We start from the raw sequence: 24,660 nt of genomic DNA, 5'->3' as shown, positions 1-24,660 counted from the left end.
GGGCAGCTGTTGTGAGCGGAAAACACCAATAGATGGGAACAAGGCTCAGCCACCTGGGAAGACACATTTTGGAACCAGAAGACAAAGCCAAATATCTAATGATAACCCTGGTGAACTTTATCAAAAGGTCCGAGTTACCGCTAAACGAACGAGGTGAAATGGGAGATAGCACAAAGGGCCGATAGCCAGAGTACTCACAGGAACTATGGTAAATAATATAAGATTCTGTAGGTCCCAAAGACTGTGATAGACCGGACATGGGTAGAAGAATGACAAACAAGACACCAAATATTATGACCGAATATTAAGACCAAGTAAAAGTGACCCAGTGGCAGAATGAGGAATAGGTGTTTAGAAAGCGTAGAAGATGCCCTGTGATGTAGCACCGTAATTATATTTGGTATAGGATAAAAATCAATGTTATGACTCTTGCTTTTTATTCAATAACCTTCACTTGTATGTTAAAATAACCAGTCTTACCTGTGAGTCAACATCAGCCCCAACAAAATTGTATCCTGGTGGACATTGAATCATAGATCTCAATTCGGATCCAATCCTTTCTTTGTGGGCGTTACTGGCAGTCATCCAGGTGGGCTCCATAGCTCTAAAGGCGGTACAAATATGATAATATGTGAAATATTCACAGAAGTAATAGGGAGAAAAAATTCAAGCAAAAAATAAGATCACATTATAACTATTACAGAGGCGGTATTTATGTAACACTGGCTCAGTGTTGGCATACAGAAAAAAAGGGTGCTAAATAGGGAGAAAAAACGTCATATATCCACTTGAGCGATTGGTTTATTTAATTAACATCATTCATCAAAATATTAATAAGGAAAGAAATTAACTCTTCACTGAAGTTTAAAGCCAATTAATCCACTTACATTTCGCCGTCTATTCCAAATTTTTAGATTCAAAAAATATGGCACATTATAGCAAGCAATCGCTTAAGAAAACTTGCCGTAACATGCCAAAAGTCGTTCGAGTGGATAAACAGTCAACTCTGTTTTTACAAGGTTTTGACATACATAATAAGATCAACAAATTGTTATGAAAATATCCAATCTTATTAGAAAAAAAATTATACTTTCCAATCCATAAAGCGCTTAAAGATTTTACACGTTATTCTGTAAAATGTATCCAACGTGTAAAAACAGAATTAACTGTGTTAAGAAAAAAAATTAGGACATATTTAAGCATTAACGCGTATTATTTCATCAAAAAGCAATAAGACATTATCTATTGTGTTTACCTCCTAGTTAGGGTGCCACAGACAACAACCTGTGGTAAAATCGCTCCGTATCTCTTGTCTCTGCTCCTTAATTTGTCGGGCAGATCTTTATCATCGAGCCATATTACTTTTTGGTTCTTTATCCTGTCCCGATTGTTTCGCCAGTATGACAGCATTCTTGCGGCAGTTAGAACCTAAGATTATAATCAATATTACAATGACTGCTTAGGCAAAAAAAAATTTAGATACATTTTATTTGGAATGGAGTCCTAAGTTGGATTTTTTTAAGACAAATTTGAAAAAAATTGGTCACTACTTAGTTACTGTCAGCTTTTAATGTTTTATAAAATGCGTTGGCAAGCATGGACACGGCTTCAAAAAAAATTTAGCCCTTAGTTGCCAAATTAAATTCGAAATACAATATTTAAAAAAAATGCAATAGTACTGCAAGTTTCCAGACTAAAAACAGTTTAATCCACTAACCTTTTCAGCTTCCACGCCTTCCCCATTGAGCACGTTCTCGCTGAACTTATTGATGAAATCCTTGGCCAGGGGGTTTCCCACCTTGCTCTTGGCCCCATCTTTATGGGGGAGGCGCATAAAGAAACAGGTACCACCCAGAGTCACACCGCTGAAGACGCCCGTGCCCTTGTAGGCCTCTTCCGAGGGCTCTTTCTTGGGCTTAGAGTAGAAGTCGCGTTTGCCGATGTGAGACTAAAAAGAATTATTATTGAGGATAAGATGTACGTAATCCACCTCCAAAACGATCTCAGAACACTTTCGAACGTGCGAACTCAGCCATCCTGACAAATCAGCAATTACCAAGCACTTGTTCCTGAAGTCCTGGCAAAGTCAAAACGCATCGAGCATTTCTAATAACAGAGGCAATTGAAATCTACAAAAACCCCATTAACATTAATAGAGATGACGGGGCTAATCTAATAACACCAAAACTAAATGCCAAAAACCATAATAACTTTCACTAATTATACTGGAATACCGGCCCCAAGAGGATTAACGCGCGCAACTCAGTATCGCTTTTACACACACAAATTTCATTTCACCATAATCTACACATATGCCCTGATGATGGGCATTATAACGCTGTCCAAAACGTAGTACCCCAAAAATAAATCACGATATGTTATATCCACCTATTTTGAAAGAGGATAACTGATATGTTCTCAACAAGTATACTTGTGGGAGATCCCATGCACTTTTCTATGCTGCGAAAGCGAGAACTTCCGCCTGCGCCAATCAACAGAATGACTTAACTGCTTAACTATGCTGAATTGACTGTTTACATTTTCAAAATCACCTTCAGAAAATCTAGCAACTATCATTTGACTCATACGGTACATCCGTTCTAAATATCCAGTCTAATAATAAACTTACTTCAACATCCTGCCACAATTTCGTTAACACTCCTTCACTTTGCACAGCATTTGCGGCTAAATGCTGAGGGTCTATCACAGGACACTTATGTAGGAGGGACTCAAAGGGCACATCCAATCCTTCGGTGTCCTCCCCAACTCCCCCCTCGTCGATGGAGGGCCTATCCGCTCTATAGGGCACAATAAAACCCCAGCCGTGCCCTCGGATATAGTGTAAAGGATAGCCTTCCCAGGACAGAGATAGAAGTTTGGGAGTTATCTAAAAAAAAATATTATTTATTAATGAAACCGATAAAACAAACTGAACATGTTGTAAAGCCTTTTTTGTGGGATAAATTGGGGCAAATCTGTTTTCAAGGGACCAAAAAAACTAAATTTCTTAAGCTCTTGTTCACGAGCGTATCATTAAAGATACACTATTTTATGTAAATATTATGTAAACACATTATCTGCTAAGACAGTACAATTTACAAAAACACAATTTTGCAAAAAAGTTATTATGAAAATAGTAACAGTTGGCACGCGGAGAAAGTTTAGTATCAGTGATCAAGAAGTTAAGAATTGAAATGTCTTATGTGGAAACCTTACAAGAGGGTTTCACTATAGTAAAGCAGCAGGGTGAAATCAAACTGGTTAGAAACAAATAATTTTATTTATAATTGGTAATAATTTATGCAAATAGACTTAAAATTATTTCAACTGTGTACATACATATTTCTATTAAAAAAAACATTTTTTTAATGACACTTTCTTTTAATTTTAGCTCGATATAAGCATGGAGCTAAAAACTGCATAATCATCTATGCTTAAGAAATCTCAACTACATGTTCATATGATAAAGAGGATTTGTACTTTGATATACCAAGTTTCTCGCCTTAATGTAAGTGAAAATACTGTCGTAAACTTGCATTATCATCTATATAAATAAAAAAGTAAATGTTTGTTTGTTCAAAAATTTAAATCTCCAAAAGTTCTTCACTGATTGCTTTGAAATTTTGACACAACGTTGCATACGAATATGAGTGTGTTTTTATATGCCTATATTAAAAAGGTGTGACAGGTAAAAAAAGGCTTTTTTTTAAAACAGCGCCATCTGTTGGGGGTAAAAGCAACACGTTTACGCTATTTTTTCTCTATCTGCGTAGACAGACTGAGTCACTGCAAGGCGTGGCGGGGTACAGCTAGTTTACAATATAAAATAAATATTTGCACGAAAAAGATAACTTAGAATGTAGATAAAAAGGCAATACATAATAAATAAAATATAACATACCTGCATACCAGTGCCAATGTTGTGTGGTCCAGGCACCCAGTTTTCATCATCTTTGCTGGCTTTCGTACACAATTTACGATACCAAGCAGGATAACCTGGCAACAGTGGTCTCCTAACTGGCAACATTTTCGCCAAATCAAAAAGATACTTGAATTTACTTTCTAGCGGATCAATAGACTGAACAGAATCATCTCCGTCCTTAATTGGTGCTGAAGATTCTATAACTTCAACAGACTGAACAGTTTTAATCTTCTTAGATTTTGATTCTTTCTTAGGTTTTGCTTTGACTCTTTCCACATCAATTGTGTTGACTATTGGATTGATTCTGTAATGATTGAACTCTCCTTTATAATCAAAAGCACCAAATACGTTATCACCCATATTTAATGTTACATCATCACGATTGATAATTGTAACGCGTTCATCTTTGATTGAATCTAAATTCTTATCTTCAATCACAACTTCTGTCTCACCTTTTTTTGGCTTCTTTGGTTTTTTTATCACAACGCGTGTCGGTTTCTTTAATTTAAATTCTTGGGTGGACCAATCTTGGTCCCACATCCAAAGATCTTTGGTGTATTCTTGATTGTGCATCATGCTGCAGGCTTTTTCTGCTTTTCTCGCTAGGAAGAATTTGCATTCTAATTCAATGTCTTCATAGGTAAGGTCTGAAGTGTTGATGTACTCATTCCAACTGGAGTTTACCGGTAAGTATGCAGTTCCTAGAAATAAAACATAAAGATATCCGTGAGAATAAAAATACTAAAGGATGACGCGGTTGTTTGCGACAGAGAAAAGAAATTGATTCTTCTGTAGAGGTAATAACTGGCAAATAACTTTAAATGATAATTTTTATATTAATTTATATTTTTAATAATGGAAACATATTTTTATGGATCGCCACCCGAAAACGGCGCTCTCGGCACTTCTAGCCGACGGCAACCATTCCTGTTTCTCACGTCCGCCTTGGCAGTTGACAGTTCTTAGCTCTTCATAAAAACCCTTCTGATAAAATTCGTGTTGTAACTAATAGTGTACCGTACTTTCAATAAATATTAACGTAATTATTCAACTACATTCTTTACATTATCACAACCCTTTACACACAATACACATAAAATGGACAGCGCTATAACAGGTAAGAGAATAGTGCCCCATACTTCTCTCTGCCTAATGAACACCTGTGATTCCCGATGCGGGTATAAACATCCCACACCAAAGAGTAATTACCCCGGATGACGGTTTAGTGGGGCCCACACTATCTTTGATTTGTACTATAATAAAGTTAGTATCAGATCACAGGCACGTTAGAACAATAATCTCTCCCGGCAAATTACACTTGTGATGATTATGCACTATCTACGGCGGATTCTTGGAACCGTCACACCTGGCTAGGTTATGACAGGGCAATAGGTATTTGATAACTTTTCTACAGCGATCACGTCGTGCCAGAGCAAGAGGTACTTGAACAGTATTGTGCAGATTCAAACATTAATATTTGAATCCTGACTCTGTGATTGGCGAAGATCAAAAAAGCCATTGGGAACCAGTAGCGTGGATAGGCCATCACGAAACACGTGCAATAAATATAATACTTTAGATTTAAAACGAGACAGGCAACAAATCAATGAGGATAGAAACTTACTGAGGGAACTTGTAGGACACTGCTACATGCTACAGAGACATTTGCAGCTGTTGGCAATGGAAAGTAGGGAATATGAAGAGTGTGAAGAAACACTGATTTTTCTTTGGTGCTTTTATGTCCCGCTTTTTTTTTTTTTTTTTACAGTGAATACCTCACAAGAGTCCCAACTGCTCCCGTCTGGAGCCAGTGAGACTATGGCATCCCCAATTGGGGGATGTTGTGAGGCTGAAGGTAAGTGGGGAAGGGAAAGAGGAAGGTGGGGAAGTACCTGGCTATTCAGATCTAGTCACTAAACACGGCTAAAGCCATTTGGAGCAACGTTTCAATTCTGAATGGTGGTCTTACACCAGGGCGATACTGGTAGTATCTTCCACTCTGGAACGTGCCGCAAATATACTATATATTATTTTAATTAATTAATTGTGAAATAACACAAATTAATCAAATAAAATTTATTTGCGCACGCCGGGTTCGAACCCGCGACCTTCGGAATGGCAGTCCAATGCGTTACCACTGGACTATGCCGGCCGTCGCTTTGATGGGAAGAAGGCTCAGATACCTGGTGAGCTGTATTGTGGAACCAGGAGACATTGTCAAACACTAATGACTACACTTTCAAAGGAAATAAGTGAAATATGGAAGAAAATATAATGAGTCTATGGCCTTAGTGCTTAAAAATAGATATGAACATACTTAATTAAATTCATTTTGGGAAGCAAATTTGGGTACGGCCGCCCCGGGATTAATTAATTGGATAACCAAAACATCTTATATAGGTCACCCTAAGTGGTGACTTAGCCGGGGTGCCTGGGATCATGGGGTGAGGTTTGTCCAAGTCTTGGCAGAGGATGCTCACCAACTGTGAAGTGGGCCGGAGGGAGAGGTCAGTTGAGGGAGAACCTTTTCACCTATCCAGCAAGACTCAACCCATTGCCTAGGACCGCAGTTAAAGGGATGGATTCATTCGTCTCTTGAACACACTGACTCCTAGTTTCCTACCCACCCCTCATACATTTTTCCTTTCCAGACCCTACTTTCCTTAATATCCTTAAAAGACCCCCACACAGCATCATATATATTTATATAAGGTCTTACCCAATTCTAACATTCCAGCCAAGGTAACAGGGTGTGGAAACCTCTCCTTGAACATTGGATAGATGTTTCTCAGCACGGACGAGGTGGCGATAACGTCACCAGCGCAATAGTTCATGAGGTTCTGAAAATCGTCCTTAACGTCTTGTAGATTCCCCACCACAAAGATGTTCCTCGCCTCCTTAGACAGGGCTGTTCCGCAATACAGTTTATGTACCTGAACAATAAAAATATTATAAAGTAATTACATATAAAATCATATTTACATATTAAGAGATTTGAATACTACTCTTCCATAGAAGCGTTAGCTTGTGTTAGGAAGAGGAGTGCACAGTACATTATTGTAGTTATTTATGAGTATTTAATACAATAGGTATTACTTGTTGTCGTAAGTACATTACAGTGAGAAAGTAAAAAATAGTAGATGTGATCTAAGTGTAAGTATACATTCCAATGCATTAGTTTCATTTTAATTCATAGGATCATTATTCTAAAATATTACTCTTATATTTTTCTATGGTCGAATCCATCCTAAGATACGGAATTCGAACTTGGGGACACGCAAGCACTATGTACATTAAATATATTCAAAATTTACAAATTGCCATAATAAAAAATATTGTCACATCTAATATTTACATTCAGAGACATAACTTAAAAGTACTATATGGATCAGAGAGTCTACTTACAATAAAAGGTCTCCTTTGGTTCACTACTATTATGGATAAAATGGGGGAGAGCTCATACCAACACCCACTGGTACACAAACATACCACAAGATTTAAAGAAGGAAAGGGTCTAAAAACTCCTCGAATATTAAATAAATATGGAAGCCGTACTCTTCAATATGTAATTCCAGTGATTTTCAATAAAATCAATAAAAATCTTAAATTTGAAAAAAATGAGAGACTATGCCCTAAAATGGTAAAGCTGTGGCTAATGTATGAAAATTACATGTATCCTTGAATTTTTTTGATGTACCTATCTATATGTATAACTTGTTTTTAGTAGAATGTTTAATTGGTAGAACCTACAGACAAGCTGCCATATGACAGCTTTGTGGGACTACCTTAAATTTGTACAAAAATTGTTTCTATTTACTTAATAAATTTAAAAAATTCATCAATATTCCTTTTAATCTTTTCACTAATTCAATAAGTTCAAACTCATTTTACGTAGTGTGTCAGGCGCATTTGCGGCACATTCCAGAGTGGACGATGCTCTCACTATCGCCCTGGTGTGGAAGACCACTACGACTATACATTTATTATACAACCATATACATACAGATTATTAATCCATTCACAGTATAATCTTCTCATTCTGACACTCTTAACATCTGGAAAGATAAGTATACAAAGAGTCTTACGGCAGTTCAAAGAGGAATTAAATACATCCACTGTTTCAGAAATTTCATTTAAAAGCACCATTCCTCGTGTCATGCTATGTGCAATGACGCTGGATTTGCATCACTGTAATTTGGGGCAGAGAAAGGCGTTATCCTTTCTCTGTTCCAGGAGTCTTGTTATTTGAAATGGAGATTGCGCTACCCCAACCAACACACAAAGTAATCGCCAGATTTCTGCACTCACCAGGTTGGTGATTCTTTTGTTTGATGTCCAACGGGGCCCGCACTTGGGAAGAACGTTCCATTAATCACAAGTCACCTTTTTCACATAAACTAATGCACACAATCGGCGAGCATGTGCTACGAATAATGAGATTAAAATGGCGGTTTTTCTCTCCGGTCATTAGTCGTTGCCGTTTAGCTTTTTACTTGCCGCACTTTCCTCAGTGCGGCCTATTTCATGTATAAAATTAAGAGCGGAGCTTGAATTCCTGCTCTATGGTTGGTGGGAACAGAACAAACCTGATAATGTCAGAAAACTGACAAACTTCATAGCGAAACAAGCTATTTTGTGCTAGAAAATCTGTTCTGCGTTGTGATAACTTGAACAAGTCATGGCGACGATTACAGCTGAAGCTATTATTTAATGATAATAGAAACAAACCTCAGCTAAACTGTTGAGAGAACTGATCTGCATCCAGTTCTCATCTTCAGGTTCAATCAATTTGTCTTTGGACTTCAAGATGGCTCTCTGATAGCTAGTCACACCACTCACGCACACATGCATGGACATGGTATCCAGGAATCTTGTTCCTGCAAAACAAATACATTGCCCATTAGAAAATTAATACATTTACGTTCAGGCGCTCCGTGACTTTTTACAATTTTCCAAAACAAAAAAAATTTTAATCATAAAACTGTAGAGAGATAATATACATTAGAGATAAAAATACAACCGATTATGCTAATCTCGAGGGTTCTACCGAAAAGTGACAAAATCTGAAAAAAAGTGGCCGCAAAATCCCAGATTTATCAAATTTCTATGGTTTTTTTCTAATGTAAGTTCGCACATTGTTGAACAAAATCAAAAATTACTTTTGAGCAAACTTTCTGAAAGAAAAACAATTTGTATAGATATTTTGAAGCAAGTGAAGAGATCAATAAAAAAATTGTTCTGCTCACTAACTTCAGAATAAGTAGACCTACCTAAAAGCCTAATTTAGGTAACATTTCTCCATAACCTGGAGGCAATCACATGACTACCTATTTTGGCGCCAGCGGGGTTCGTGCATTTCTTTAATAAAATATGTCATCATTAGTATTCTAACTGCCATCTAGCGCGCATCGCAAAATTTTTCAGAACACTCATATTATCGAAGCGTAAGTATAGCAACACAAAATACAAAGTGAAAAGTGAAAGTTTAGTTTGGTGAGTAAATTGTCAAACCATTTTCAAGAGATCTGGGATCTGGGACGGCGAGGAATTTGTGCACCATTGTAAAAAGGACATCTCATTCGTAAGCAGATTTCAATATTGAAGATTAAAATACTTGAACTGCAATGCGGATTGCCTCTCTGATTTATCGCCGAAAAGGATGTGCGACTACCCATTCTGCGAAAGTTGGTTCGTTCCCCCCCACCCTAAAGGGCATATTCATATATTTTTCTCTTTGGCTCTGCTTCAAAACCTTGGTGTTAGCATTCCGTAATCATTTGGATCTTTTATTAAATAAACTAATGGAAAAAATCCACAAACCTGTGGATGGGCAGTCCGTTATCGCCAGTACTAGCCAACTTTTTTATGGAGAAGTTTGAAGAAGTGGCACTCGACACAGCTTCGGCTGTCCCTAAAGTATGGTGGCGCTACGTCGACGATGTCTTCGCCATTTGGCCTCATGGAACGGAGAAACTAAACGAATTCCTAGACCATCTTAATTCTCTCCACAGCAAAATTAAATTCACAATGGAACTGGAAAACGAAGATAAAATCCTGCCCTTTCTAGATGTGGAGGCGATGCACGATGACACGATGGTAGCCTAGGGCATACTGTATATAGGAAACCAACCCATACGAATCGGTACTTACACGCTGATTCGCACCACCACCCAGCGCAGAAGAGAGGACTTATCCATACATTGGTGACCCGAGCGACCAGAATATGCGAAGAACATAAAATCGGAGCGGAACTTACGAAGCTGACCGATGCACTGGAGCGTAACGGCTACCCAGCAAGTCAGACAAGGCAAATCATAAGAGCCAAATCTGCACCAAACGAAGACAGAGTTGAACAAGAGTCGAAAGGCTGTGCCTTCCTGCCTTATGTGCACAATGTGACAGACAAAATTGCCAGGCTTTTGAGAAAGGAAAATATCAAGACTGTCTTCGGAACAACAACAAAGATACAGGACTTACTGAGGTCTGCAAAGACTAAGTTTCCTCTGGAAACAGATGGAGTGTATAAACTCAGCTGTTCCGGATGTGACAAGGTCTATGTAGGCCAGACAGAGCGGACTATCTCCAAAAGAATTTCAGAACACTTCAGAGCTTGTAAACTCGGCCACCCTGACAAATTGGCAATTGCCGAGCATTTGATTGACACCGGGCATTACTTTGGATTTGTTCCTGAAATCCTGGGGAGACCGAAAACTTATAGAGCACGGCTGATTACGGAGGCCATTGAAATTCATAAAAATCCCGTAAACATTAATAGAGACGATGGAGCTAAGCTTAATAGTTCTTGGTATCCGGTAATTGACGGCTACACCAGAGCTAAACGAAGAAAACCACTTTAAATAAAAAATGATACGTTAATGTTAGCTCAGAGGGTTGGAGCTGGCAACACGGTATCACAACCTCATACATAAGCTCACATTTTAACACAACCTCAAATAACACATCTGCCCTGATGATGGACACTGCAATGCTGTCCGAAACGTTGGCTAAAGAAGGAGTTAGCGCAACACGGCATAATACCCCAAAAACAAATAGCAAAAATAGGGAATAATATTTAATAAAATAAAATACTTTTTTGTTTTAAAACCACGATATTTATTAATTTAAGAACCGACCGGTTTCGCTTTACTTAAGCATCATCAGGGTACAAATTAATACTAAACAAGAAATACATAATGTGTGTATATATATAACAAAATATAGAGGGAGACAACATGATACAAATATAAGCAACACAAAGACGGTCATAAAATACATTAACATAAGTGCACAAGTAATGGAAAAACCGCTAGATAATTATGTAGACTAATGGGTTATATCAATAAATCGGGAGAAACAAAGCATCAACTGGCATGGTGGTAAGGAGGTAAGGAGAACTGGGATTTTTTATGGGTTTATTGGAAACAGACCTAATATTGGACTACTTGATATGTCTAATTGATTATTAAGTATCTGACTTTTGGTTTTTACAGCTTTTTTAATTTCTAGTGCCTCTAAGTTGTTTAGTCTGTTACCATGCCCGTTTTTATGTAAGATGTTAGCACCGGTGCTATGACAGAATGTATGATCTTTATCGATCAAATGATTTGCGAATTCGGAAAACCCGTTATTATTGAGGCAACGAAGATGCTCCTTTATCCTAATATTAACATTACGTGATGTCTTACCGATATAGAAAGCCGAACAATTATTGCAATTTAATTTATAAATCCCCGAATGACTTAATTTATCGTCCTTATCTTTAGAATTAATTAGAAATTTACCTATATTGTTATTAGTATAAAAGGCCGGTTTGACTTCAGAAGGAAGGTTTTTTACACTTAAGGTAGAAAAGTGATTAATAAATAAAATTCGCCGCCATTGATAATTAATATTATTATCATTGATTTGAGGACAAGGACTAGCAAAGAGGAAGCGATTAATGGCTATTTGTTTTAGCTTTTTATTTAAGATTAAATCTATAAAATTTGATTCATAGCCATTATTTACTGCTATGTTTTTAATTAGTTTTAGTTCACTATCAAAATTACTATCGGACATTGGAATTGTGACTAAACGATGGACCATTGAATGGAATGCGGAGTGCTTATGTGAAATAGGGTGATTGGAGGTGCTGTGTATGACAACGTCAGTATAGGAGGGTTTACGAAAAATGTTAAAATTAATTCTGTTATTAATGATCGATAAGGTAAGGTCTAAAAAATTTAAGGTTGAATTTATGCCTATTTCTAATGTGAATTTAATCTTATTATGAAAAGAGTTTATAAGTTTGAGGAAGGAATTCAGTTGACGCTTAGTCCCTGTCCATATACACAAAACATCATCAACGTATCTTTTCCAGTACAAGACATTTTTAATAAGATGTGAGGTACTAGATAAAATTTTATTTTCTAAGTTATCCATGAATATATCAGCAATCAGAGGACTGGTAGGGCTCCATTTTATCTAGTACCTCACATCTTATTAAAAATGTCTTGTACTGGAAAAGATACGTTGATGATGTTTTGTGTATATGGACAGGGACTAAGCGTCAACTGAATTCCTTCCTCAAACTTATAAACTCTTTTCATAATAAGATTAAATTCACATTAGAAATAGGCATAAATTCAACCTTAAATTTTTTAGACCTTACCTTATCGATCATTAATAACAGAATTAATTTTAACATTTTTCGTAAACCCTCCTATACTGACGTTGTCATACACAGCACCTCCAATCACCCTATTTCACATAAGCACTCCGCATTCCATTCAATGGTCCATCGTTTAGTCACAATTCCAATGTCCGATAGTAATTTTGATAGTGAACTAAAACTAATTAAAAACATAGCAGTAAATAATGGCTATGAATCAAATTTTATAGATTTAATCTTAAATAAAAAGCTAAAACAAATAGCCATTAATCGCTTCCTCTTTGCTAGTCCTTGTCCTCAAATCAATGATAATAATATTAATTATCAATGGCGGCGAATTTTATTTATTAATCACTTTTCTACCTTAAGTGTAAAAAACCTTCCTTCTGAAGTCAAACCGGCCTTTTATACTAATAACAATATAGGTAAATTTCTAATTAATTCTAAAGATAAGGACGATAAATTAAGTCATTCGGGGATTTATAAATTAAATTGCAATAATTGTTCGGCTTTCTATATCGGTAAGACATCACGTAATGTTAATATTAGGATAAAGGAGCATCTTCGTTGCCTCAATAATAACGGGTTTTCCGAATTCGCAAATCATTTGATCGATAAAGATCATACATTCTGTCATAGCACCGGTGCTAACATCTTACATAAAAACGGGCATGGTAACAGACTAAACAACTTAGAGGCACTAGAAATTAAAAAAGCTGTAAAAACCAAAAGTCAGATACTTAATAATCAATTAGACATATCAAGTAGTCCAATATTAGGTCTGTTTCCAATAAACCCATAAAAAATCCCAGTTCTCCTTACCTCCTTACCACCATGCCAGTTGATGCTTTGTTTCTCCCGATTTATTGATATAACCCATTAGTCTACATAATTATCTAGCGGTTTTTCCATTACTTGTGCACTTATGTTAATGTATTTTATGACCGTCTTTGTGTTGCTTATATTTGTATCATGTTGTCTCCCTCTATATTTTGTTATATATATACACACATTATGTATTTCTTGTTTAGTATTAATTTGTACCCTGATGATGCTTAAGTAAAGCGAAACCGGTCGGTTCTTAAATTAATAAATATCGTGGTTTTAAAACAAAAAAGTATTTTATTTTATTAAATATGTCAAACCACAAAGTGATTGCTTTCTACAATAATATGGGAATAATATTATTACCAGTTCTTTCTAGCCAATACTGTTCCTTTATCCTTGCTCGATCATAGGAGACATTATGACCGACAACAAGTTTAGGTCTCAGCAAGTCCTCTTTCAGTTTATATCCTTTGGAGGTGGATAGACTCTCCAACGGCACCAGGTCTTCCAATCCGTAATGAACTGCATCCTTGGGCTGTGCACTGCCATGTATCAGCGTTTGACTCACCCAACCATACCTAAAAGAAAAAGGTGAGTGATTTATAACCAACCAACCTATCCTAACACTGTTTATTCTTTAATCAGCTCAAATGATAGATAGTCTGTTTCCTGTTTTGCCACCAAACAAAAACACATTTCAACCTGACTTCATAGATGTCTCTGTTTATATTTAAATAAACTAGTGTAATACGTCATTCTTTCGTCGCCACCCAGTCCACGGCAAAACTCACTGTCGGCCGGTCGGGAAGTCAGGCAATGCGCACTGAGCAGTCAACTTGTCATTTCTTGCCATGTTTTTATTAAACTTAAAAAATAAAATTTCTTAATACATTTTTAATTTTTATGTTGACACACTTCCGGCAGAAAGGCCAGTTCTACCTTTTTCGCCGGTCCTACTAGAATAGCTGTGAAGGCGTTACTGTCCGATAATTCTAAATGAATATTACAAATCAATCGTTTTGTGCAGGTCCCAACTATAAATATGTATATGTATAAACAATATGATACAAATCTCCCATTTTCTCATCTTCTTGTTTCTTGTGTGGAAGAGTATTATAAAAAGGAAACTATACTAAACCAGTAGATTGGGTAATAGATATGGCACTGGAGATGTGGAAATCGTTATTTTTTTTAAATGATTTGTGCGAAAGTAAGAACCAATTTTTTTGTAACGTAATAAAATATGTAATTTTTTTAAACATTAAACATCACTAAAAGCCCAAAACTGACTTTAACTTCAAATTAAGGAGTTGTATTACAAATTAGGCTTTAATTTCAGATCGTGGTGACTACTACATGAAAAAAAATCATTCAAATATATGTATTATTTTAAGATACAGCGGTTTAAAGCAAAATCCATTTTCTTGAACGGGACCCTATTTTCGCCGGGTTGAAGCCTTTTGTCTCGCTTATGCCTACTTATTGTTACTAGCAAGAATGGGACAAAATGTGTACATGATCATCGAATTTCAAGATTCAAAATGTTTTCAGGTATTTTTTTAAGTTGTAAAGTGTGTCATTATACTAATTAATAAATAAATAATTAATTAATAAATAAATAAAAAATAAAAATAAATAAATTTTTAAAAAAACATTTTCGCTGAAATCGTCTTTTCTGAAGTTGATTAAAATATTTGAGTTTTTCTTTTACATATTCAACTAGCTGAACTCCCCGGCGTTGCTCGGGCTTTATACAGGGTTTTTTGAGAGACATTCCTCTTGTTATTTATTTATTTATTGATACATTACTCTACAGTACTTTACATTTCAATTCAGCAACGTTGGCGTCACTGGGTTGTTCACCCGTGCTGAGGCCCCCATTTTAAAATATGAAGGTCAAGTTTGTAAAATTTCATTAACCTTGGAATAAAACTGTAGATTTGTATACAAATCAAATCCTCGCCGCCTGCTAGCCACAAACAGGCAATCAACTTAATATGTTAGAAGATAATAGTATTACCACATAGCATCCCCAAAGATGACATAGGCCCTGAGGGCATTCATTTTTCCTCCACAGGAGGCCTTAAGGCATTATGCAGATTTTTAAACCCACACATATGGGTTAATGTATAAAAATAAATTATTGTTATTTAAATTACAAAAAACCAGTTTATTTATAAGCAAATTCTGTGTTTTGTTTATGAATCAAATAATAATATTATTGAATACCTAAAAGCAAAACTTAACTTTTATAATGGAGTTACACTAATTAAACTTGATAACAATAAATAATTTAAAAAAATAAGTAACAATAAAATCTATTACTCAATTTATCGGAATAACTTTTGAACATAAAAATGTAATATTTGAATCATTGAAGAAGATGATAATTGACAATTGAAGACCACTGATGAAGAAGGTCTCAATAGCTCAGTGGTTAGAGTGATGTCCCAGCAAGACAGAGGTCCTGGGTTTGATCCCCAGTTGCGACTGTTACCTTTTTATTTTCTGTTTCTTTTTCTCGTTCATGTTTCGTTTAGATTTATATCATCTTCTTCAATGACTAAAAACAATTATTTTTAACAACCAGATGACGTGTACCCGACGTTGCTAGGGGTTATGAATGGTTTGGATTAAAGTTTTGAGTTTATTAATTCTAGAGTACCTGACAACTGGGTACAAAAGTCCAGTAGTGTTTGAGTCTATAGGGCATACACGTACGGACATTGACTTTTATTTATACAGATATGTATTTACCAATGAGTAGGACTGACGGCACAGGCCAAGGTAGGATTAGTTCCGGCGCTCATGCAAACTTCCACATCAAACACCAAAGCATCTTCAGGGGGAAATGGAACTAATACGGCAGTTCTGCCTCTCTCATAACGGTGCCATCCTGGAGCGAACACCCATTTCTGAAAATATATTCAATATGGTAAATACAGTAAAACCCTCAAACAAGAAGTTTTATCTTTCCGAAGTCTCTCGAAAACATTGAAAATTATCTAATTTGGAACCCATATAAGGTTACCCCATTTAAGAAGTTTTATTCCCATCCCAGAAAGGCTTATAAGAAAGTCTAACATTATTCTATAGCAAAATAATTGGTTGAAATTGATGTTATGTATTATCATTTTAGGCACAGTGTCTTAGCTGATAATCTATAATAAGCAAAGTCTCAAACCAATAGTAGGTTTAGCAAAGTACAGATTTCTACTATAGGTGTAAATAGTTAACCCTTGAGACGTTGTTGATTTGCACGGATCGAACCTTCTACAATCTTCCATTTTTTCAAAGACAATAACAAGCACTATTTCGTTCTCTTTCTGACATAAAAGAAATAATTAATTTTTAGATGAGAGGAAGAGAGATATATGCATTTTAATAATGTGCGGTCGTTCTGGGACAAATATGGTCTTAGGAGAGTATAATGCGCGCACGGCATTTGGGACTGTTTGGGTCTTAGAAGGTCCCAAGGGTTAACTTACTGTAATACCTTCCACGAATGCGAATAGATTTTGACTTGCTCATATTAAAGACTGATTTTAGAAAATCATTATCTTTCATTTTAATACACCAAAGGAGTCGGATTGATAAACCTCAGTTTGTGTTGATATAACAATAAAACTTAAACAAGATTATAAGGTGTTAATGTTCAAAGTAATTGAAAAATATGATCTGATATTACAGAAGTGCTTAGTATTGCATATGTGCAAGTAGCCTAGAATATCTACACCTGCTGATAAAACACAAAGAGTCCAATCAAATTTGAAGAACCCCATTGAAATGTCTAAAAAAATCTGTTAAAAATATCTTAGCTATCACGCAGAAATCTGATTGTCTGAAGCAGCAAAAACTCTGAACATCTGGCCTCATGCAATAAGAATACCTTTTTCTACTTGGAATTTTTGAGATCATCGAACTTTTTTAGATTGCAATTTTATTTCATTTTCCGGCAAGTGTGTTAATGTGTTAAATAACAATAATTTCAATTTACCTCAGGGGCGGGTGGAATTTCATCTTTAATCAGTTGTTCTATCATGCCTCTGTAAACACCACTTTGCTTTTCTCCGATATTATAAAAATGTTCCAAGATATCTTTCCCCTGAAGCTTCGGCAGCTTAAAGTTAACATCGGGAAGCAGTGGACATTCTTCCGTTCTCACTCCGTGGTGAAACAACATACGCTGACATCTATCGGTAACACAAAAAATCAATCCACGAAAAATGATTAGTAGCAACTGGCATAAAATTTACAATGTTGATGAAATATAAAATTAAAGATTTTTTAATCAGTAAGAATAGAAATTAGTAAAAAAAAAATTGTTTTAATCTGCATCCCATGAGAAAGAAAGGGATTTATATTTTGTGATTTTATGTCTCAAAATAAGTTTCTGATGATATTTTTTTCTGTCGTCTTAATGCAGTAGAATCGACAGATTTATGAGATATTTATAATGAAGAAAAGCTTATTTATAAAGTATACTGTATGTAATATTTTGACAACAAATCTTGCCTCCGGAGAAATAAATTTAGTATTAAAGTTTTGTAAACCAGCAAGGTTTCTAAAAGAATTAGAAACTGCGTTTAAATGAGGCTGTACAAAAAAATTTATTAATCTTGTTGAATTCCGCTGCACACTTTACGCAAAAAATTATAAACAGCACCTGTTTAAAATTATCTACTACAAGAAATATCCATTAATGTGGTGAGGGACGGTAAAAGGTGCTATAAAGTACCATTTTTTTCTCAATCAAAGTTAAGTTTGAAGGTTGTGAAATATGCACAAATTTTTAAAATAACCCAAACTAAACCCTAAAAACCTATTGTGTGCATATTTACTTAAACCCCCTACCTTAATAGTTGTCTCCATTCAATATTTAAGTTGAGATTGAGTGTTGTTTTTTTAAAGAGGCTTTGCATATCAGCAGAATTCAACAAGTTTTTTATTCATACAATTGGATTGTTATGAATATTTATGACAATTTTATAGTAAGTCATGCTAAATTATTCACAATGATTTATGAATATTTATAATAAAAATTAAGGTAAATGGTAAGAACATTTTAAGTTAAATTATTAACATTGACTTACCTGGATACAACGTCTGGATTTGGGCTGGGATTTTCAGATATTCTGAAAATCTGATCGGAGATGTTTTTCGACAACATCTGAACTTTGATTTCATTCAACCGTAGTTCTGGCGATTCAACAATATCATTTTTCAATATATCTGTTGATTTATCGATGTTCAACTTCACAGCGGGTTTACTAACAACTTGAAGGAATTTTTTTTCGTGTTGCTTTTTTTCTCTCGGGGGGCGTTTTATTATTCGCGTCTTGCTACTTCCCGCAAATTCTGGATTCGTAAGTTTATCACTCGACTTTGTAGATAAATAACGGTTTTGTTGGTTGAAGCGGAGCAACTGGTTGACACGATACTTATACGACATTTTTATAACAAAAACCAAGACAAATCAGGAAGATTTGAGACAAACAGGACCGCGAAATTAAATGTCAGCCGGTCAAAAGTAGGGTTACCTAAATATTGCAATGTAAATTAATAAATAAAATACATAATTATTCAGTGACAGTTCTGGAGGTTTGAATTAAAAAAATAGTTGGTTAACTCACCAAGTGTTGGAGTATTTAATTCTGGAATAACAAAATGTTTTAACTAGATATATTATATTATCAACACAAATTCTTGTATTAGCAACTGTCAAACTATTGGAAATAATGGAAATGTCAAAAACACGAGGCTCATGCGCAACAGACTTGTCTTATTTATTATAAAAAATAACTAGAGGAAAGTCACTCGAGATGGTACTCGTGCCAACATAAAAATATATATATTTATCTATTTATTTTCTCATATTCTCCATAAAACGCTTATAAACCAATAAATTACGAAGAATATTGAAGAGGATTTTGTAGTTCATGTAAGAATTAAAGGTCACGGAGACATTTTTACTATTTTGTTAAATGCGTCAAAAAATAGTTGCCGAACTGAGTCGCTCTGTTGATTGGCGAGTTCAGATAGCAGAAGTCCTCGTTTTCAGAGTATAAAAGAGTGCGCCATGGCATCTCCCACGAGCATACATTTTAGGGACATATATGTTTACCTCTTTCAATATAAGTGGATTAAGTTTAGTTCCAGAGATTATTTAAAAAATATTTTTGCCTAAAAAGTATTTTTCGGCGTGCTTCTAAGGTGTTGAAATTGAACATTCTTGTTAAGAACAAATAAATATGTATACAGAAATGGATAGTACGTATATTCTCTCATTTATATGTAACTCATAAACCTCTTTTGTACTTTTTCTATTTCTAGGATATGATTTTGTTCAGAAGGGGCCCAGATAATTTATCTGTATTCCACGATACTGCGAACATATGTTCTCCGTATTGCGATTCCATTAGTAAACAAAAACAAAAATTTAAAAAATAAAATAAAAATCTAAGAAACTAAACAAATATTACCTCATCCCATACACACAAGCAATTGCTTTTTATGGGAGAACATTGAAAAATAATAAATATTTATCATTTCATAATATCTTTCATCTTATTACTAGTGAAATATATATATAGGTATATCACAAAAAAAAATCCTACCATTTATATATACAGGGTGTCCGGAAACTCGTAGTACAAGCGGGAAACTGGTGAATCTACATCACATTTGGAGTCGATTTTGTAGTATTTTTTTTTTTTATTTGAGCTTTCGTTATCGAGGTTGAAGTTGATTTTTTTTTTTTAATCAAATTCTTATAAATTATTACTGAAGATCAAAGTACCCAACTAATTAAAACTATTTGAAAGTAAAACAAATGAAGAAACTCGGATTTGAAGCATTATTTTGAAATCACCCTTCATTTAACCCGGTGTAATCATAAAATATTTCTGCTCTGCAGGGTTAAAACATCTGTTATTCAACCCCAAACACCAGAAAAAACTTTAACCCTACCGGACATCGTGTATATAAATTATCGCCTGAACTTGCTGATGTTGGGAGGAGTCGTTTTATTGTACGATTTTTGTACTATTGTTTTAATCGTGATCAATACAAAATGACGTATTATTTTAATCGCTTAATTTGTCCAACTCGTTTACTAGTAGTTTCTACTTGAGCAAAAAAAATTACGTGATTATGCGTTAAATCCCCAGAAATCCTAGTGTAAAATAACAATCGAACACCGAGTGACACTTTTTTCACAATATTTTATTATTGTTAATTGTGACGTTTTACCAGAGAATATTTTAATACATTTCCATAATTAAATATGTTTATCCTGTGAAGTTCCTTCAGGAAAGCTATTTATAATCAGAGTTTTTTTTTCTTACTACTGTTATGGTAAATATAATGTAATGAAGATATACGAAAATATTTTTGAGATTAATTATATATTCCAGCTAAAAAAAAGATGGTAAAAAAAAATACAGGAAAAAAGGTCGTTCGTAATTGGCGCCAAAACTTTAAATTTGTATATTTTTTTAATAAAAAATGTGTGTTTTTTAATAAATGTGGGAAGTAAACATTTTTGCTAGAAACAGACATAATAACGCATCGTCTTGGTCACGACCGGACTTCCGCTAAGACCCGAGATATTCTGATGTAGATACTTAACCTCTGGTAGGGAGCCCCGGCCAGGATCCAAATTTTTAAATATTTTCTCCACGCGGAGGCATAATATGTCATCTTTGTGAATTGGTACACATTGAGGACACAAGACTTGGAAAATAATTTTCTAGCCGGTTAAACTGATTTGTTTTAAAGGTTTCCGTTTCAAACAATACTAGAATATTTCCATTTAAGAAAATACTAAGGAATTTATTTTCTTAATATTGTTGTGATACTGACTCTCCGAAAAATAAAAATCGAAAGCATTTATTGATTTGCGCTTCGACCCAGAAAAGCCTGCACCGTTTATTCCGTGTATTTGTGAATGTGATAATTAATATTCGATTCCCTTCACCCACACCATATACCTACCACATTTGGGAATACCATGGAAAAAAATTCGTCGGTGGCGCTTTTTCGCGTCTTTGTTAGAGTTAAAACTGATTATCCACTCCCCTTGCTCTCGCCACTTAGGTACTCCAGTAGATATTCTTTAGAATGCAATCCGTTCTCTGTCCGTTCTCTATCATTCCGTCCTCTCTCTTACAACTTAGGTCTCTTCAAGAACTATTTTCACAACCTCATCTTCTCAAAAAGACCCTCCGCACAGCATCCCAAATATGACAAATGCTCTGTGGAATTGATTTTCCTCGGGACCTCCCGTGTGGAGTTCATGTTAAAAAATACTTGCTGAAATCTTTGTTAAATTCGGCATATTTCGAATAATTATGTTGTGTTATAAATAAATTGTATTATTCCATTTAGCTGTGATGAAAAGAGTTTGGGCTCTTTCAGTATGGAGAGGGGAAGAAAACGGAGAAGAGGAAGGTGAAGAAGTACCTGGCTATTCCCATATCACCAAATACGACTAAAGTCATTTCAAGCCATACTTTTGTTCCAAATGGTGGTCTTTTACGACTTTTACCCAGGTGATGCGTATTACTCCATTCCGACAGGGCGATTTTAGTTGATCAACTCTGTGTTGAATGACATTTGAAAGCTAATCGACAAGTGTGAGCACCCTTTCAACAGAGTTGATCAAGTTTTTAGTTGAGCGACGAATGTTGAAATCCCGTCTTCTTTTGTTATTCAAGTAAGAGTCATCGTTCGATTTTCCTGCCCAATCAAAACGTGTGAACACATATTTCAAGTCACTTGCGAATTTTAGTTCCCTGCGGTTGAAAATAGACATTAGACCAGTGTTTCTCACGGTGGGGCGTACGCCCCACCGGTGGGGCATAGCGCCTCAGTGGTGGGGCACCACGCTTCAGAGATGAGACACGTAGGCATTCCACATATAAAGGGGAATACTCATGAGTCATACAAAAAAATGCCTGAGATGTACAAAATTGTACTTAAAATAAAATTAAACCCGTTACAATTTCAATAATTATCTAAAATCACAGAAACTATGCAGGATGTAGCTGTAGTTGTAGTTTTGCTTAATTGTTTTATACCTTCATAATGTATAAGTATAGTGAGGAAATCTATAATTGGTTTCTCAGTTAAGTAAATTGCACATGTATAAACCAACCAAGTAACTGTTAATTTTCCTAAAATAAAATATGCAATTACGATTAGAACATGATACATGATTTTTCCAAAGCATGAGTGCGAATTTGTAACATTAAGCTGGAAATTAGTGAACACAAATGATCACAGTAAGAACATGAATTTTGCTTAGTATGAGTGCGAATATGTCCTTTTAAGCTTGACTTTTGTGAACATGAATAGTTACACTAATAAAATGAGAATGGTTTATCCTGAATATGAGTGATAAAGGGGATCGTCAAATTCGACTTTCATTAACATGAATAATTACAGTAAGAATTGTTTTTTTTTGTATGAGTGCTATTGTATCGAATTAAACGTGACTTCTGTGAACATTAATTATCGCAGTAAGAATATGAAAACGATTTATCCTTAGTGTGAATACGAATGTGAGTCACTAAGTTTGTCTTTTGTGAACATTAATAGTTACAGTAAGAACATGAGAATGGTTTTGTCTTGCAAATGTTTGACCATGAATAATCGCAGTAAGAAAATAAGAAGAAAGTTTCCTTAGAATGAGTGAGAACGTGTTGCAATAACTGTGACTTCTGTGAAAATGAATAATTACAGAAGAAAATGAGAATAGTTTATCTTGAGTCCTCGTATGAGTGAACACGTATCCATTAAATTTGACTTGCGTGAACAAGAAAAATTACAGTAATAACATGATAACGGTTTTTTGCTCAGTGTGAGTGCGAATGTGAAATTAAGGCTTTAAGAAGAAACTTACACTAAGAATTTGCAAAGAAACTAACACAAAATATCCTAACATTACTTTGCATGCCAGAAAATTATTTACCTTTCCCTCAACTTATTTGGTGGAATGTGGTTTTAGCGCCATAAGCGATTTACTCGTTAAAAAACTAAATCGATTTAAACCGAAATTAGATCCGGACATAAAATTTCTTTGTAGCAAGCGTAACTGAATTTAATTTCAGTTGTAATATATGTATTAGAAAAGGTTTTATTCAATTTCATTAGGGATTCATATGTTTACAAACATATTACATTATGATTTTAAAATTTACCTGCTGTTTCATAACAAAAGATGCCGGTGGGGCCTACACTGGCATCTTTTTTTATGAAACAGCAGGTAAATTTTAAAAGACTTTTGAAAAGACCACGGTCGGGTATGGCATAAAGGAGGCTGGGAAACACTGCATTAGACGTTCCTAGTGAGTGGTTTATTTATGCGTATCTAGTACCTACCATCATGGCATCTACTTCAATGAAAAAATGTATTAAGTGGTCGGATGATATGATGTTTAGATTTATGGATCTATACCAAATCCATCCCTGTCTTTGTAATCAGAAGCAAGAAGTTTACAAAAATAGGAATGCCCGTGATACTGCTATTAATAATATTATTTTTGAAATTTTACTGTTACTGAGTAGTTGTTATTATTAAATAGCACGTCTTTGAATGTTTAAAAAAATATTTTTTAGCTGTATAAAAAAATTTAGGGCATCAACTATTGCAACGAACACTTCTTTTATAAAAAATGATATCCCATTGGAACTCTGTGCATATAAGTCAGACTTGAAAAAGAATCCCTCGTTGCCGGGTATCTCAGCGTAATTTGTAGCGTTACTTAGTTTATGCCAGGAAAGCCGCGCTCATAACTATATCCTGTTTTGGATTTTTTCTTGAATTTTAGATAGCGGTACATAAAATCGTTCTTCCGAAATTCGCAAATGGTTGCGATAGCCATCGGTATCTTTTAACGCCATCTCTCACAATATAATGTTTCTCCGTACAATCCATTTTCTTGCCCACACACGACGTTTTTTGCGCTTTATATATTCTCCAGTTCGTTCCTCAAAAGGTTAGAAATTATAGGGACGCACGCAGCGATAACTTCGCTCTATGCCATCTTGATTAACAATATCGGTTCGAGTTAAACTGAAACGTCTGAACTAAATCTTGTTCAATTTTTGCCGTTCGATAAAAGTCGTTCAACTAAAATCGCTCTGTCTGAATAGGTATATAGTACAGTACTATCCTTGATACTAGCCATATATTAGCCGTCTTTGTCTACTGTCCACTGTCCGTGTTGTCTGTGGTCTTCTTTCCAATATTATTGTG

The 24,660-nt window shown here is 35.1% G+C and overlaps 2 protein-coding genes and 1 non-coding gene across 3 annotated transcripts in view; 1 reads left to right on the top strand and 2 right to left on the bottom strand.

Moving 5' to 3' along the window:
• Positions 1-18,763, bottom strand: part of PolG1 (DNA polymerase gamma, catalytic subunit tam) — an 80,578-nt gene extending 61,815 nt beyond the window's left edge. The window contains exons 1-11 of the mRNA XM_089644724.1: positions 18,494-18,763; positions 17,398-17,593; positions 16,158-16,315; positions 13,764-13,978; positions 8,651-8,799; positions 6,642-6,855; positions 3,902-4,623; positions 2,630-2,887; positions 1,718-1,948; positions 1,256-1,428; positions 481-604 (exon numbers count right to left, since the gene is read on the bottom strand). Of these exons, the coding sequence (XP_089500850.1) occupies positions 481-604; positions 1,256-1,428; positions 1,718-1,948; positions 2,630-2,887; positions 3,902-4,623; positions 6,642-6,855; positions 8,651-8,799; positions 13,764-13,978; positions 16,158-16,315; positions 17,398-17,593; positions 18,494-18,570 (2,517 nt within the window). The 5' untranslated portion in view covers positions 18,571-18,763. The remainder of the gene's footprint in view (positions 1-480; positions 605-1,255; positions 1,429-1,717; positions 1,949-2,629; positions 2,888-3,901; positions 4,624-6,641; positions 6,856-8,650; positions 8,800-13,763; positions 13,979-16,157; positions 16,316-17,397; positions 17,594-18,493) is intronic.
• The window catches only part of LOC149413822 (putative RNA-binding protein EIF1AD), a 214,070-nt gene extending 194,946 nt beyond the window's left edge, over positions 1-19,124 (bottom strand). Inside the window, exon 1 of the mRNA XM_089644632.1 lies at positions 19,034-19,124. The gene's annotated coding sequence lies outside the window, so the exon portion shown is untranslated. The remainder of the gene's footprint in view (positions 1-19,033) is intronic.
• Positions 15,820-15,892, top strand: TRNAA-AGC (transfer RNA alanine (anticodon AGC)). Its single transcript has one exon. It is a non-coding gene; the product is annotated as a tRNA-Ala (tRNA).
• Positions 19,125-24,660: the final 5,536 nt, after the last annotated feature.

Source organism: Hesperophylax consimilis, chromosome 21, assembly GCF_061612785.1.
Source record: "Hesperophylax consimilis isolate HC1 chromosome 21, BYU_Hcon_1.0, whole genome shotgun sequence".
In the NCBI taxonomy this organism is placed as follows: domain Eukaryota; kingdom Metazoa; phylum Arthropoda; class Insecta; order Trichoptera; family Limnephilidae; genus Hesperophylax; species Hesperophylax consimilis.
The sequence above is the reverse complement of the archived record's forward strand: the minus strand, read 5'-3'. Positions and strand labels throughout refer to the sequence as shown.